This window comes from Muscardinus avellanarius (genome assembly GCF_963383645.1).
Source record: "Muscardinus avellanarius genome assembly, chromosome: 13".
Taxonomy (NCBI): Eukaryota; Metazoa; Chordata; class Mammalia; order Rodentia; family Gliridae; genus Muscardinus; species Muscardinus avellanarius.
The window spans coordinates 38,257,181-38,274,512 of NC_137799.1; the positions used below are offsets into that span (position 1 = coordinate 38,257,181).

General features: G+C 54.0%; 1 protein-coding gene across 1 annotated transcript; it reads right to left on the reverse strand.

Moving 5' to 3' along the window:
• Positions 1–2,297: 2,297 nt before the first annotated feature.
• Positions 2,298–11,575, reverse strand: GRHPR (glyoxylate and hydroxypyruvate reductase; the record flags this gene model as incomplete). The annotated part of the gene is made up of 9 exons (XM_080709324.1): positions 2,298–2,419; positions 3,850–3,980; positions 5,534–5,669; positions 6,228–6,332; positions 7,582–7,670; positions 8,131–8,247; positions 9,211–9,283; positions 10,087–10,217; positions 11,493–11,575. The coding sequence occupies 9 exons, from the start codon at positions 11,573–11,575 to the stop codon at positions 2,298–2,300; spliced, it is 987 nt and encodes a 328-aa protein (XP_080565450.1).
• Positions 11,576–17,332: the final 5,757 nt, after the last annotated feature.

A 17,332-nucleotide genomic window follows, 5' to 3' on the forward strand; every position in this document is an offset into this window, starting at 1 on the left:
CCTTATTGTTGATGCTCTCCAACCCATTGAGTGTTGGAAATTGTTCAAAACGCGAACGTTTCAATATTTACCAGGCTCTGTAAGAGTTAGGCAGCTCTGCATAGAAGTCACCCAGGAGCACCGAGGCTCCTGGAGAAGCATTTGGGTCACTGCCCAGGGCTTCTCTCGACCCTCCCGCCTCACTTCCCCAGGGCTACCTTGCTGTCCTGATGTTGTGCATCTGTCTGGCCCTGCCCTGGCTCCCTGGCACCCAGGGGAGCCAGCACAAGGTCATCCATCTTTGTAGAGCTCGGTGCAGTTCATAAATGAACATGAGTTCACTTTTCTATATTTTCTCAGAGATACCAAACCATTGTGCATATTTCTGAGAAACAATTGAGTTATGTTTAGAAAGCCAAGTATTTATGTGTATCTAAAATAAAAATGAGCTCGTGTCTTCTCTAGTCTAGTGTAAATGCACATCTGCAGATAAACGCACAATGCTCATAGCAGGCTTGGCATCTCTGTGAACTGATTCCTAGGGAGGAGAGCCCAAAGGGAAACCCTGACTCTTCCTTTGAGCAGATGTGGGAAAGAGACCATTGGAGGATAGAGGTCACCTGTGACATCCAGCTCTGTGTGGGCTCATTGTCAGCAGTCCTGTTCCCACAGATGTGAGGGGCTCTAAGACAGACAGACAGACACACACACACACACACACACACACACACACACACACACACACACACACACACACACGATGCAGTACCCATGTCCTGAGAGGAGAGTGATCTTGGGAGTCAGCTGGGTCGGCATGGAGACCAGCAGCAGGCCCTGCCCGAGCGGGGGATGGGGAGCCAGCGACACAGGCCAGTTAGCAGCCATGCTCTTTCCCTGCCGTCCTGAGGAGTTAGTGCCGGGAGCCTGTCCCTCATCCTGCTCTGGCCTAGTATACTTTTGTTTCAGAGCTGCCTCCATTGCCGGATAGAGTCTGGAATCTCTCATCTACCTCTTAGTTTCTACTTAAGGAGCAAACTTGCCGGCCAGTGTCCTCGGACGGGCTGTAGCACTTCAAAAGTAATTGCAAGGTTCCCTGAGAACCAGTCCCCAGATTCTTATGATCTGGAGCTTTTATAAGTGGTGTTGGGGACCTGAATTTTGCCTGGCTAGCCTTAATTACAGCCTGGCATAATCATGTAGAATCTTTTTCTGGTGAAAACATCAAGTTCTGTCAGGGCACCCGTGACAGTGGTGCTATGTTGGTCAAAATTTGAGATTTTGAAATAAACAATTTGTCATACTCATGTCTCTAAATATTAGTGATCTTTTTCTTTGCTTACATTGTTAATGTTGAAATGAAACATTTCTCTACCAGCACTGCTTTGACTCGTGCTTTTTTTAAACCAAGCCGCCTGACAGCGATCAGTAACAGTGACTGGTTGTTCCCTCACATTATTCTTCCTGCTTCCCCTGAGCCTTGCCGTCTTTGAGCTGTGGACTTGGGTCTCCCTGCAGCCCACCCGCTTCCTCTGGAGGGCCAGCCCTGCCCGGCGCCCAGATGGAAGCTCGTCTGCCAGCTGGCTTGGCCAAAGGAGTGAGGGAGGACTAGGGGAGGGCGGCGAAGAACAAGATGGGCAAAGGGAGCACAGCAGAGGGAAGGAAAACTACCTGCATTCAGGGACTTTTTTTTTCCTGGAGATTGAACCAGGGCATTCTACCTCATAGCCACACACACACCCTTTTTTTTTAAACAAAGTCTTGCTAGTTTGCTGAGGCTGTCCTCAAATCTGTGATCCTACTGTCTCAGCCTCCCAAGCACTGGGATTCTTCCAATTACTGCTGCCCAAGAGAAGAGTGTTCTTACCTCTGCCTCCTTCCAGGAAGCCCCTTCGCCCTGTGTGCTTCAGCATTCCCAGTGTTCTAGGAACCGGGTTCCTGTGCTTGCCCCATCCTTACTGAAGGACAAGGGAAGGATTTGGGGCAGGGTCTGAAGATGCCCAGGTGAGGGCTGGGGTGGGAAGCTGGGAGGTGGACCACCAGATGCCCTGAGTTAGCAAAGGTAAGCAGATGTTCCTCTTGTTAGCTTTCCCCAGTTACAGACTAATGCAGTCTCAGAAAATTATTTAATAATAGAATTACATGCTTCTGGCTTGAATGTATCCAACCACAAAAGTGGCTCGCACATCTGTCAGCACCTGCCTCCTAAAGCAGAATCAGACCAGACTTCCCCTGGGCTTCCACCTGTGGGTCGAATCCAGCCTGGCCGTGTGTAAGCAGAACCAGGGCACTGGCTCCAGCCTGCGGGGTCTCCCATGTGGCTACAGCTTGAGTTCACTGGGCATCGGCTCTCCTCTCAGGCCAGCCAGCAAGTTGTTAGCTGCCAACAAGGACATGGTGTTGCGAGTTCTGTAGGTGGCACTGCCGATGTGGGGCAGGACGACTGGAAAGGAGAGGAAGAGGAGGCGGTAAGAAGGGCGCCCAGGCCTTGGGCCAGTCTTCTTTCATGGGTTGATCTGCCATTCCAAAGGATAAAAAGGACCTGCCTTCATTTGCTTTCCCTCCTCCTGACACTAAGCTCTCCACTCCAGCAGGGCTGGGTTCAGAGACAGTAAAGGGACAACAGGCCGCTAAAACCCAGACACAAGTGGGACTAGAGGTTTACACCCTGAACACAGCATGGCCGGGTAACGAGGGTCTTGGTTCCTTCCTAGACCCAGACCTTCAGCACCAGCTGTGAAACCCGGAGCCAAATCAGTTCGGAGCCAAGCGCTCACACCCTGTATCCCTGAAGTGACATCACAGGGCTTCCGGCCCTTGGGATCATTCCAGGATAAAACGCTGGGCAGCACGCCTCCCCGGCGGAGCAAGCAAGGTCTTGTCCCTCAAGAGCTGCCCTTGGAAGCAGTACCCAGGCAGGGGGGAAGCGGCCATCTTTCCAGATGTGAGCAACAGAACAGGCCTGACACCACAGCCAGTGTTCCTCGGAGGCTGGCGTGGGGGTGGGGATGGTCCAGTTCCCAAGGGATTCAATAATGGGAGCATTCATGGGGAAGGCCGCAGAGGATGTGAATGGGAAACTGCTGGACGCATCTCCCGAGGGGAAGGGTAGATCCCTAAAATTCAAGGGACTGAAGGGAGGGCCCCCAGAGCTGAAACTAGACCTCTGCGGGGCGCTGACTGCGGGTGAGCCGAATGCTGGAAAATGTAAACTGGATGCCCCAGCTACAACAGGAAGGTCCTGCTGCTGCTAGGGCAAGGGGTGCTGCTGGGGCCGCCCCAGACAGATGGACAGGAGCACGTGCCTCCAGCACCCCACAGAAACGAGGTGTCGGAGGCCCAGCCCCACCCACAGAGCACAGGGAAGGGGGGGTGTTGCTCAGAGAACAGCTTAATAACTGGCACCAATTGTAAATACTGGTGGTGGTACTTTATCACACATAGACGATAGCAAGTTACAGTAGTGGGCTTCATGTATGAGCAGCCACAGGTCAAACATGTGCCAGTTTTTTTTTTTTTTTTTTCTTCTTATTTCTTGTTTCGGCACTGAGGATTAAACTCAAGTACTGGGCTTACAGATGGGCACCACATGCTCAGGAAATGTGCCCAGCTTCTTTTTACAAATCCAGCTGCCTCTACTGGCCCTTTTCCCCACGTCTGGTGAGTCTTTTCGGATCTACAAAGACCCAGTTGAGCAAACTCAGAAGGATCCCGCCTGGTGTCATGCACCAGTGTTACTAACAGCCTGCACAGTCGGGGTCCCTGGTTGTGTCTTGTGCTCGACACCGCTCACGCCGGCTGCACGGCCAGCCCCCAGCACCGCCTCAGCACTGGTCCTGGGCAGCACTGGGTGTCTGGGAACAGGGTTCTCACCACAGTTCTTCAGCGTCAGGAGCGGGTGGTTTGTGGGCAGCGGCTCTGGGGTTGTCACATCCAGTCCGGCAGCTGCAATCTGACCGCTGGCCAAGGCCCGGTACAGGGCGTCCTGGTTTACCACATCTCCCCTGGAAATGACAGTGGTGATGTGGGGGCCCGACGCTCCCTCCACTCACGCCGTCTTTGGGACGGAACAACCTACAAAATGAACTTTTCCACTGACCCAGCACTTGGCATTTACTAAAAGCAGTATGTCTTGGAGTGCATTTACAGGAAGACTATATAGGAATGCTGGTCTTTTAGTTTTCAGAACTGAGGATTGAACCCAGGGCACTCTGTCACTGAGCTACATCCCCAGCCCAGCTCTTTTTATTCTACTTTGGGATAGGGTCTCACTAAGTTACCAAGGCTGGTCTCAAACTTGTGATCTTCCTTCCTGCTCTAGCCTCCTGAGTAGGTGGGATTGCAGGTGTGAGCCACTGTGGCCAGCAAGGAAGCAGGGCTTATACTGAGAGAACCCGTCCCGACACTCTAGCTGCAGGACCCTTAGCAAGTCTCTCACTTCTCTGGACCCCAGGCTCCTCCTCTGCAGACAGACCACAACCTGACACCCAGGGATGTGGGGGCCTGAAGCTTGCTTACATGCACTGTGGCGACATCAGGGCCAGAAGTCTGCATTTGCCTGGCCCCGCAGCCAGACCAGTCTGGCTGGCCCCAGACCACGTGCCGAGAGCCGTGGCTCGCCATTGGGCACCTGCCTGCACAAGGGCAGAGACGCTGGTAGACACCCAACTGCATCCACCCACATGAGCATTACTGAAGCAGAGCACTGGGTCTACAGACTCCCTATGGCACACCAAATTATAGTTGTGCAACAGGAGTATTGTCACGCGGGACCCTGTACAGTTCTGGACACACACAGGTCCCCAGGAAATGGAAGCCCGGGCCGCCATGGGCCACCGGCGTGAGCCCGTGTTCCTGCACATTTTACCCCTTTGGAGCTAAACACTGGTGATCACAGGTGCCCCAAAGGTGAGCCCTCAGGGCGACATCAACCAGGCCTTCCTCCAGACTGACTGAAAGGGGTCGAGGGCACCAACTATGGGAGGAGTTAGAGTGGCAAAAGGAGGTTGGACCCAGTACATGCCCAGTGCCTTGAAGGCACCCTGGGGACATTTGAGGGAACCAGAAAAACTCGAGTTTTAGATTATGTCTCCTCAAAAGCATGAAGTGAACTCATGCCCGGCCCAGAGGTGTGGAGAGGGCGACACAGATCAGCAGTCCAACCCTGTGTGGGAGGCAAAGGCCTTCCTGAGGTCCCTGGTGACCTGCTGCCAGCCAGGTCTTACCCCCCTGAACCATGCCGTGTGCCAGGTCCTAAGTGGGATGGGGCCGCTGCCAGCATGGCCAGTTTAAGTTTTATCCTGAAATAGGGTTTCACTGAATTGCAGAGGCTGGCCTCACGCTTGTGCTCCTCCTGCCTCAGCCTCCTAAGTGCTGGAGTTACCGGCACGCACCCCCACACCCAGCCTCTACTGTATTTCCTGAGTGGCTTGTCAGTTGGTCAGTTTATGGAGACCAGAAGCTCAGCCCCAGGGAAGAGAAGCCCAGATGGCAGCAGTGGCAACAGCGCCGCCCCCAGCCTCGGGTACCGCGAGGATGCCGGGCAGCACTGGGCTACCTGCTGATGTTGACAAACACGGCTGTTTTCTTCATCTTCTGGAAGAAGTCCTCGTTGCAGAGCCCCTTGGTTGCAGGCGTTAAGGAGCAGGCCACCACAATGAAGTCAGACTCCGCGGCCAGCTGGGGGACAGACACTGGGCGGGCAGCGCTCCGTCAGAAGCTGAGTCTAGGTTAGGGACGCAGTGCCCCACCCCGCCACCCAACGGAACTCCCAAAACACGTTCTGAAGGCTTTGTCTACCTGGACAGCTCTGGGGCTAACAGAAACCATCCACCCAGCCCGAAACGGAGGCCGGATCCATTGTCCAAGGTCACGGAGTGGGAGCTGGGCCCCACGGGCTGTCACCACCGTCAGGCTGATGTGCCAAGGGGCAGGAATGGCTGCCACCGCCCTCCCTCTGGTCCCCACACTGTATAGCCCCCAGGGGCCAGAGCCACCTGGACAAGGCGCGCACAGGCTGGGGTGGGGCTCACCCGCTGGCTAAGAACCCTGAAGGTGCTCAGCTCTTCCTCAACCTGCACAGCCACAGGCCAAGTGCAACCTGCCCCAGTGTCCTCTATGTCCAGCGCAAGGAGAGTGGACAACACTTAAGGGTCAGCAGCCCCAGCCCGCCTGGGCCCCTGCAGCCCGCCTGCGAATGCTACTACTAAAAAGCACTGCCGGGCTCTTCTGGAAATTAAGGTTTCACTTACCAAACTCTGCCTGGAATTCTGCTGCTTCCTGGGGCTTGGGCTGGCGCCCTGAGTATAGAAACCTCTGGACGCCAAATGGCTTCAGACGCCGAGCAATGGCCTGACCTAGGAAGGGGCGGAGTCCATGGCCTGGCCCTGGCCCTCCGAGGGCAGGGGCAGCACACAGCAGCTCCGGGAGGAGACCCCAGGGCAGGCGCTTCAATCAGTACACGCCCCACGTCCACTGCTCCCACCTCACTGAAGCCCAGAGCTGCCTGGGCATAACCAGCCCCCGCCAGCCCACTGCCCTCAGGGACCTGGAGGCAGCGCCACCGCACCTCCGTGGCTGTGACTGGCTCGTGCTGTCTTCACAGGACTCCAGCCATCTCGAGGGACACTAATCTGAAAGTGCTGGGCAAGTGGACCCCTCCCAGCTCCTGAGCCTCTGCTTCTGTTAACCCAGGCCCTGCCTCATTTGGCTTCCGGGTGGCATCACCCAACCGCCAATGCGCTCCAAGCCTACAGGGCCTTTTCACAGACCTTACCTGAGACAGGCTCAGGCAACTGGATTTTCAGACTCATAATAAGCCCCACAGCTCTTAGACCCTCTAATCAACTCCAGTGAGAAGGCAGGACTACTGTCTATCATAAGGCCTACTCCCCAGCCTCAGCTTTACCCCTGCACCAGGCGGGGTGACAGCCTTCCCCGGCCTTCTCCAGGTGGGGGCCACTGGAGGAATGCAGCTCTCACTGTCCGCAGATCGGCAGGTAGACTCTGCCCACTGACCTCTCAGGTCCCTGTGAAGTTTCACAAGGCAGTGCCTTCTAGGCCCAAGGAAGCAGGGGTGCCCCATAGTGCACGGCTCCTCAAGGCCCGCCCAGCATCCATGCATTTGTTTTTTCTTTTCTTTCTTTTTTTTTTTTTTTAGGTACTGGGGATGGAACCCAGGGGCATTCTACCTCCAAGCTACACCACCAGCCCTAGATTTTATTTTTATTCTTTATTTTGAAACAGAGTCTCCCTGATTTGTAAAGGGCCTAAGTAGCTGAGGCTGACCTCAAACAACGATCCTCTTGTCTCAACCTCCCAAATGCTGGGATTACAAGCGTGCGCCACCACACCCAGCTTCTTCATCTGTTCTATAGGAGCTAAAATCCTAAGGAACACTGGCTCTTAGCATCTGGCTTCTATCACCTAGCCGGTCCTTCAGGGAGGGACTCCTCCACCTGTGTTCTACAAAGCCATGTTGTAGCAGAGACCTCCCCACTGCAGGCAAAGTGTCCTGACAGCAGGCGACAGCGGCGGCCCTCCAGGCCAGCACCAGGGGCTCAGCCCAAGCTGTGGGGACAGGGTCAGAGAAGTGGGGAGCCTCACCTATGCGTCCCAGCCCCACAATGCCGACAGTGCTCTGTGTGAGTCCGTAGCCACACATCCACAGGGGCTTCCACGTGGTCCAGCCGCCACTGCAGGGAGCGGGACGTGGTGAGCGGCCCGGCCTCGGGCGAGGGGAGCCCAGCGGAACCCATGACCCAACCCTGGCTGTGGTCTCGGGTCTAAACCTGCCTCAGGTCAAAGGACTGCGAGGGGGTGAGTATCACCTGCAGCCACTTGGAGCTGGGAGATGCAGCGGGGATTACAAACGTGCGCCACCATGCCCAGCCTTATTGTTTATTTTGAAACAGGGTCTCACTAAGTTGTGGAAGGCTTTCTGATTCATGTCACCTGCACTGCCACCTCCGTGACGCCGACACCCCCCCCCCGGCCTGCGCTCCTCCCACCCTCAGCAGGCTCTCGCCCCTCGCCTCTCCCCTCTCCTAGGGCCCCATTTATTGCAGTAGCCCATCCCCTTGGCGAGATGGGACACACCGAGGGACACAGAGCGCCCGGAGACCCTGGGGCTCAGGAACCACTGGCCACACTCACTTCTTCACTTCCTCAATGGCCTCTGGCAGCCGGCGGCAGGTGGTCAGTAGCAGGGACACGGCGAGCTCCGCAGTGGTGTCTGTCAGGACGTCGGGGGTGTAGCCCACCCGGATCCCACTGGGAAACCAACATCTGGTGTTAACATCGGCCTCGAGCACCTTCTCCAGTGCCTACTGCTCCTACTTTTACTTCCATGATGCTACTCAGTTTCTTCTTTGCTGCCTGCCAGGGAACTCAGAACTACATGAGTACTAAGGGATGGTTAGTACTTCATCCCCATTTCTATTTATCTCCCACCTCAGGGAGAATATGAAGATATAAGATCAAGGTTGAAAGTCTGAGGCAAGTAATTACTTTTCTGAATTTTCTCATAAGAAAAAAAATAATACTTGTATTTTCTACTTCCAGGGGTGTTATAGGAATAAAAAAACAAAAACAAAAAAACAACAACAGAGGATTACCGGCTGGAGACCAGCCTCAGCAAGTTAGCAAGACTTTCAGCCACCTAGAAAGACCCTGTTTCAAAAAAAAAAATAAAATAGGGCTTGGGTGTAGCTTAGAGGTATAATGCCCCTGGGTTCAATCCCCAGTACAAAAAAAAAAAAAAAAAAAAGTGAAAGGGTGATGCTAGACACAGATTACCCCTCTTTCTGACCCTTGGGTTTGTTTTAATTGACTTGCACAATGTGGAAAAATTATATCACCAGTGCCTGACATCTTACTGAAGAGTCAAAGTATATTAAGTGAAAAGCCAGGTGTGGTGGCACACACTTGTAATCCCAGTACTTGGGAGGCTGAGACAGGAGGATCACAGGTTCATGACCAGCCTTAGCAACTTATAGAAACTCTCTACAACCTAATGAGACCCTGTTTCAAAATTAATAAAAATAAGACTGGTAGTATATAGCTCAGAGGTAGAATGCCCCTGGGTTTCATCCCCAGCACCACTAAAAAAACAAAAGCAAAAACAAAACAAAACAACAACAAAACAAAGGCTATGAACGTAAAAACAAGCAAACAGTCCCCACTCCCCGGGAGCCCCGCTCGCTCCAGGCCCCTTCGCAGCTGAGCCGCATTTACCGCTTCTTGATCTCATCCAAAGCCAAATGGTCGACTCCCACGGACAGTGTGCTGATGACTCTGAGGTTGGCTCCTGGTGTAAAGAAAAAGTAGTTTGCATCTTTCCTTGTGGAATTCAGAGCCACCACACTGGAGGCCATCCTGGGGACACCTGCTTGTGATTATTTTCTTAGACTAAGAGGAGAGGCTGACATCTCTGTACCTCAAGCAATACTCTCAACACAGCTACCCACACGGTGGCTCAGGGAGGCTGAGTCAGGTTACAAGCAGAGCCAGGGTCCTGTCAGGGCCTCAGACACCGAGGCCCTGCTCCCACCCGACTGTCCACCCAGCGAGGCCTTGGGTCTCCATCTGCCGCCCCTGGGGCCTCCCCATGGGGACGTGTGAGCACAGAGAAGGCGGCGGGCGCCATTCACACCCTCTCCTCCACCAGCAAGCTTCTGGGCCGAGGCCGGGACCTCGCTCGCTCAGCTCTGAGCACAAGGGTGTCTCCTATCCAGCAGCCTCGGAGTCTAAACCTTTTCTCCAAACTGCCACAACACGACCTCACAGGGTGAGTTCCTTACCCCAGGACCAAGACCCATGGCTGGCTCAAGCAAACATACCCTGGCTGCCCCCTGGCGCTGGGCACTGAGCTCCCTCTCTGCCACGCTGCACACAGCCGGGCAGGGTCTTGATCAAGGTGGCAGGGCAGATGGAGGGTCCAGCAGTACCTCCTGGGTACCCTCCCCCACTCCCACCTCGCTGACCTCCTGGGAAGCCAGGGACTCACAGCGGGGGTGGGGGGCACGTGTCACATGAAGCCATTTCTCCCCCTGGCCTGGCACTCAGAACGCGCAGGGCACAGGCACCCCGGGAATCCTGCAGCACACACACCTGCGACATCCAGCAGCTTCTTGTCCACCTGGTCAGAAAGGAGGCAGAGCAGGCCATGGGCCCCCACCACTTGGCGCTCCAGCTCCTTCCTGGGGATGGGCTCATCTGAATCCCACTCCTCCACCTCACAGCTGACAAGAAAGAAGAGCACTCAGGAGCTGCAGGGGAGCTCCGTGGCCCCTGCCCCTCTCTGGGTGGGCGAGCATCTCCAGTCTCCTTCTGTCCTGAGTCCTTAAAATACAAACTCTCCTTCACGGGCTTGACTGAGAATGATAAGCTCAAGGACACTCAACTTGGAGGAATATTAGGGTGTGCTCCAGGGAGTGGGGTAACTAGGCACTCCTCCCAGCCCTCCCCATGGAATTCAGCGCAGCCAGGACTGGGCTGGGGGTGTAGCTCAGTGGTAGAGCACTTGCTTAGCATGCCCAAAGCCTTGGGTTTGATCACCAGCACTGCAAAAAACAAAAAATTTGGTGCAGCCAACACACGTGGGGTGTGTGCGCATGTGTGTGTGCGCACGTGTGTGTGTGCATGACAAAGGGCTGCTGGCACCTCCCAACATGCTCTCCTGACCATGAGCCCCATGCACGAGCACAGCACAAGGTTTTAATGTTTTTGCTTCTCCTTCCTTAAGTATATGAAGCAGGTCTTCAGCAAAAGTCGGGCTGCACAGAATGAAATTAAAAAACAAATTACTTTTTCCTAGAACTGACTGCCAGGGCTGGGTCCTACCTTCCCCCTACTCTGGAAGTACAATAGGGCAAAATGCAGAGGTCAGAATACAGCCAGACAGGGAGGTGAGTGTCTCTGGGCAAAGTACTGACCCCTTCCAGAGAGAGAGAGAGAGAGAGAGAGAGAGAGATAATACTGATTTCACAGTGTTGCAAAAAGGGGTTCAACTAAAAATGTGGTCAAGGCCCCTGCCAACTATCTCAGCGGCCAGGCCAGTGACCACCTCAGTCCCTGACCCCAGCCAACCTTGAAGGGTGAAGAATTAACAGTCTGGACCTTGCCTGGTGGGCAGTCTACCCTCTCTGAAGGCTAATGACCACAGTTCCTCCTACTGGCCCAGCGCCAGGTTCCCAAGTCCTGGCCTGGAGCCTGGTGAGAGCTGGATCCTGGAGAACTTTCTCTAAATCGCCCCAAAACTTCCAGCTTAGCTGGCTGGACCCAGGGGAAAGTCTAACCAGGGCCCAAGCTCAGGTCCAGGGTGCTCTAGTTCCTGGGGCCACTGTCAGATCAACAACTGGGGTCTCCCTGCCAGATCGCGGTATCACCGGTGCAGGGCGCCCGGGGCTTGGGCGCGGGCAGCCGCCAGGGTGGCCCAGGCAGGGTGCAGTGGGCTCCGCAGCCCGCTCCCGGACCCACCCCGCCCGGCCTGGCGGGGACTCGGCGCCGGCTCTTACTCTGCGGCCTGGGCGAGCGCGGCCCTGCCCTCGGGGGGGATCCTGCGGGTGACGAACACCTTCATGAGTCGCGCTAGCCTCATCCAACCTGCGGCGCCGGCGAGCTGGCCAGACCCACTGCGACTGCAGCGGAAGTGGGGCGGGGCCTGGGGCGGGGCTTAGGGTGGTGGGCGGGGCTCGGTGGTGGGCAGTGTGTTTGGGGGCGAGGCCTCGGGCGGGGCGGGCTGTGGCGGCCGCCCAGAGGGTGACAGCAGTAATGGCTGTGATAGTGTGTCTTTGCGTGGCCACGGTCAGGGTGGGGTTTTGAGTTCGCTTTCTGTATGTGTGTGCCATCCAGCCCTAATGTCACCGAGACGCGGGGAGGCTGTGGGGTGCCCTGCTGCCCGTGCTAAGTGCGAGGGGCCTCTGGGCCCGGCCTGATGTGCACACTCAGGAGGCTGGACAGGGGTAGTCTGCAAACAGGAATGACCCTTTTGCCCCTTGGGACAATTCCCTATAGGAAACCCACAGTTGAGAAGGGGATGAAACCCTTCCAGAGGCCCCCAGCTTGCTGACCGGCTGGCAGCAGTTGACACATAGGGCCAGGGCCAAGCATGTGGGCTCATGAGCAGGCCCAGGGTGTGCAGCCAGATGGGCCTGGACCTGAGTCCTGGCTCTGCCACTTATAAGCTGTTCGACCATAGTGAGGTCATGTGTCTTCCTAAGATAACACCTAGTGAGGAGGGCTGTTGTGATTAACAAGACAGAGACGGGTGTGCATGGACCCTGGGCCGCACTCAGTAGGTGCTGCACAGGCAGGAGGCTGTGGAGGAGAGGTGGGGAGCTCAGGTTCGGCAGCCCAACTGCCTGGGTCTACATCCCAGCTCTGCCTCTAATGAGTTCTTAAACTTCTGTGCACCTCAGTTTCTTCGTGTGTAAAATTGGGGATTATAATGCCTGCCAGCCAGGCTTGGTGGCACCCGCTTGTAATCCCAGCATTCTGGAGGCTGCGACCGGAGGATCACGGTTCGTGGACAGCCTCAGCTACTTAGTGAGGCCCTCTGCAACTCAATGAGACCCGGTTTCAAAATAAAGAATTAAAAAATAGGGCAGGAGGTGTAGCTCAGAGGTCGAATGCCCCTGGGTTCTATCCCCAAACCCACAAAAAAATGAATAAAAATAATGCCTGCTCCTGGCTTGTTGACAGATGCGCTGTGTATGGTGCTTATAACAGCACAACACACATAGGAGGTACTTAACAAAAATTAACACGTCCTGGTGACCAGCAACGGCAGCTGGTCAGAGATGCCGGAGCTGAAGCCAGCTCGGGACAAGTGGCGGGTCCTGGCCTGTCCCTAACTCTGTCTGCGGGTTGTTCTTTTCCTTGCTCCCAGGCCTGGGAGGCCCCTGAGACAGACAGAGTGGTCTCTTCTCCATTGATTCTATAGAACCCATTGTGCCTCCCAAGAGCCCAGAGGAGAGAACTGCGATATGTACAGAGGGGTCACATAAGCAGCTTGGGATCATGCAGCAAATTCCTGGGCCATCTGAGTCCTGCCAGGACTCCACCCACCGCTACCTCCTCCTCAGTAACACATTAATAAATGTCTTACCCACTGACCTTTATCCATGCCGCTAGCCCTGTGCAAGGACAATTTCTGAAATCCAGCAAACATTGACACAGTGGTATTTTTTCTGTCCCCAGGCTAGGCTTTCAGAGACAGTGCAGTTTGAGATTATTCTGAGCCAGTCTTTGTCAGGTGAACAAACCTTTAAGGGATGCAGCATCAGCCGTGATGCACGCCTGCAATCCCAATACTTGGGGGGCTGAGATGGGAGGATCACAGGTTCAAGACCAGCTTCAGCAACTTAGTGAGACCCTTGCAAATTAACAAGACACTGTTTCAAAATAAAAAAGTTCTGGAGGTGTAACTCAGAGGTAGAATATCCCTGGCTTCAATCCCCAGTATCAAAAACAAAAACAAACAGGCTGAGCGTGGTGTTTTGAAATCTCAGCATTTGGGAGGCAGAGACCAGAGGATTGAGGTTTGTAGATAGCTTCAGTTACTTAGTGAGGCCCTTTGCAACTCAGTGAGACTGTTTCAAATATAAAAAGACTAAGCCAGGCCCAGTGGCGCACGCTTGTAATCCTAGCATTTGGGATGCTGAGACAGGAGGATCGTGGTTCGAGGACAGCCTCAGCTACTTAGTGAGGCTCTTTGCAACTCAGTGAGACCTTGTTTCAAAATGAAAAATAAAAAAATAGGGCTGTGGGGTGTAGCTCAAAGGTAAAATGCCCCTGGGTTCTATTCCCAGTACTGCTAAATAAATAAACTAAAAAAATAGGGTTGGGGTGTGTAGCTCAGAGGTAGAATGCCCCTGGGTCCCATCCCTGGTACTGCAAACAACAACAATGGATAGGGGCGTAGCTCAGATGCTCGTTTCTTAGTTTCTGTCCCATTTATTTGATTTGGCAAATTGGGGCAAGTACTGGATTTCTGGTTACAGGAGGCAGAATGGCCTGGGTTCAAGCCCCAGTACTAAAAAAATAAAATAAAATAAAATAAAATAAAAAACAAAAAAACCTGCAGCATCAGAAAGAAGCCATCCTGCTGGCCTGGAAGAAGCCAACTGGTATATGGTGCAGAGGGCCACACAGGGATGGTGGGCAGCCGTAGGAGCTGAGAGCCTCACACCTCCCTGTCCTCGTCAGGGCACGCTGAGCGCTCAGGAAAGGTCTCTCTCCACTTTCAGAATCTGGGCCCTCAAGGGCCTGCCGTGACTTAGCGGTCCTGCCTCGCTCTCTTCTGCATTGTTCCCTTCCCTCCTCCCCCTGCAGGACCCCAAGGCTCCCCCTGCCGCCTGGCCTCCTGCCCACACCTTCCTGAACGTCCACTCGGGCACGTGGCCCTGAGACACCTGAAGATGAGCGGCCAGCGGCAGCTGCAGGCAGCGGGAAGGGAGAGTGCGGCTGCCACCCGGCAGGGCGGCTGCAGGAGGGGACTGCGGGGACACGCCCACCAGTACCAGGCACGTGCAGGTACCTATAAATGTTGGACAAATCTGAGATTCAGAATTACATACTACCTGGCGGTTTATTCAATAGACTGTGAGTAAAAACACTATTATTCCAACATGCTACGAGAGCTGACATTGACTGAGTGCCAGTGGTGTCCTTTATACATGTGACCTCATTTCATCCTCAGGGCAGCCCTCTGCAGTTGGTACGACTTTATTCCCATTTGCAGATGACATAACTGAGCTCAGAGAGGTTGAGAAACCTGCCTGAGATCTCCTGGCTGCTATGCGGTGGGAGCCATGGACAGGGCCCAGCAGGGTAAGTGCTTCCCAGCTGCACTGCAGCCAGAGTCCAGGCTCAGCTGCCCGGTGCCCTGCTGCTCCCTCCACCCCCGTGCCCTACCCCTGCCAGTGCCAAGCCCCCAGACTACCGACGGAGGCACAAAGATCAATGCCTGAGAGCTCTGGTTCCTCATTCATAAAGTGTGAAGATGAGCCAGGCATGGTGGGCACACCTGTAATCCCAGGACTTGGGAGGCTGAGGCTGGGATCACAGGTTCAAGGCCAGCATCACCAACATAGCAAGAGAGAACTTGTTTCAAATTTTAAAAATGAAATAGGCTGGGGGTATGGCTCTGAGGTATGTATTGGGGATTGATTTCAATTCAAGGGCAATCTACCTCTGAGCTACATCCCCAGTCCTATTTTTTATTCTTTATTTTGAAACAAGTTCTCACTAAATTGCAGCGGGCCTTACTATGTAGCCGAGGCTGGCCTCAAACCGTAATACTCCTGTCTCAGCCTCCCAAGTACTGGGATTACAAACATGTACCACCACACCTGGCTTCGATCCTGCCATTATAACACAAAAGCAACTACAGGCAAATTAGGAATGAGCATGGCTGTGTCCCAATACAATTTTCTTTATGGCCAATGAAATGTGTATATTTTTCATGTATCTCAAAATATTATTTGGTTGATTTTATTTTTCTAAGCAGGATCCATTCTTCGCATAGGAGTCATATAAAAATAGGTGGCAAGCCGGGCGTGGTGGCACACACTGGTAATCCCAGCGCTTGGGAGGCTGAGACAGGAGGATCGCACAGGTTCGAAGCCAGCCTCAGCTACTGAGCGAGGCTCTCAGCAACTTAGTGAGACCCTGTTTCCAAATAAAGGATAAAATAGCCTGGAGGTAGAAAAGCCCCTGGGTTCCACCCCCAGTACCACAAAAAAGGGGGGGGGCTGGAGGAGTTAGCTTGGAGGTAGAATTCCCCAGGGTTCCATCCCCAGTACTGAAAAAAAAAAGTAGTTGTAAGACTGTGCCACAGCTGTCATTTGTTCCTACATCTCTCAATTCCAGTAAAGCTTCCTACTTTGAAGTACACATGAATAACCTGGAGACCTTGATTTTATTCATTAATTCATTTGTCCTGGAGATTGAACCAGGGGCATTCTCCCTCTGAGCTATACCCCCAGCCCTTCTTACTTTTTATTTGAAAACCGGGTCTCACTAAGTTGCTGAGGGCCTTGCTAAGTAGCTGAGGTTGGCTTTGAACCTGCGCGATCCTCCTGTCTCAGCCTCCCAAGCGCAGGGATTACAAGCGTGTGCCACCATGCCTGGCTAGCACCCCTAGTACCAGAAAGGATAAATAAATAAATAAATAAATAAGTAAGTAAATAAATAAATAAATTGCTGAGGCTGGTCTCTAACCTCTTGTCTCAGCCTCCCAAATAGTGGGATTACAGATGTGGGTCACTGTCTTGTTAAAATGCAGATTCTGATTCAGAACATTTGAGGAAGACCTGGGAATCATCATCATCGTCGTCATCATCGTCGTCGTTGTCGTCATCATCATCAGCAGCAGCAGCAGCAGCAGCAGCTCCTGCTCCATGGTCCATGGACCAGCAAGGGGTGGACTGGACGATCACCCAGCTGGCCAGTCTCTAGATCTAAGCGGCACTGAAGAAACACTCACTCAGCAGTCAGGACACATAGGGCTCCCGCATCTTCTGTAGTCTTCCTTTCTGTTCTGTTTTTCCTGCTTATTTTATTTCCTTATTTTTGTGTCTCCTCCGAGCTGAGCCTCTGCCAACTAGAACATAAGCCCCTTGAGAGCAGGACCTCGGCGTGTTGCTTACTGCTGTTGTCCTACAGTCTTACACAGGCAGGCGCTCAGCAAGTATTTGTTGAGTAAACAGAGGTGTCTGGTTGCCTCCCCAGCTGCACCGGGACGGGGTTATTCTATCACCACCTAGTGGGCAATTTTGTGTACTGCGGGGCGGGGGAGAAAAGGCCGCTAAGGATGCAGGTGCAGGAAGGCGCTGGGTGCAGAGCCGCCCCATCTAGTGCCCCTGTTTGTTCCCGTCTTGGAGGCGAGGCTTCCTGGAGGAGGTGGCATCTGAAAGGAGCCATTAAGATGACAAGAATTGGGACGGTGGGATGAAAGAGGAAGGACAGGCTTTCTGGCGGAGTAACATGTACAAAGGCCTGGAGGCTAGAAGGCCTGGACGATGCCAAAGGTGTGTGGAGTTGAGATGGGGTAGCAGAGGTGGTGGACAACACACTGGGGGAGGGGCCAAGGAAAGAATGTCTGCCAAGTGAGTGTTTGACCCACACCAGGCACTGCATTTGCAAAAGCTCATTCAGCCTCACAAAGACCAGTGAGGTGGACTGTAGGAGCCCTGTACACCACAGGCAAGGAGCAGGCGCAGATCCGTGGACTTGCCCCAGGCAGACCTGGATTTGACTCTATAGACTGGCTTCCCACATGAGGGTGCCTGCTCCAGCTTTGTGCCGGGGAGTGGAGGTGGGGGAGCCTGGAGCTGGGAGGGGCAAGGCATCC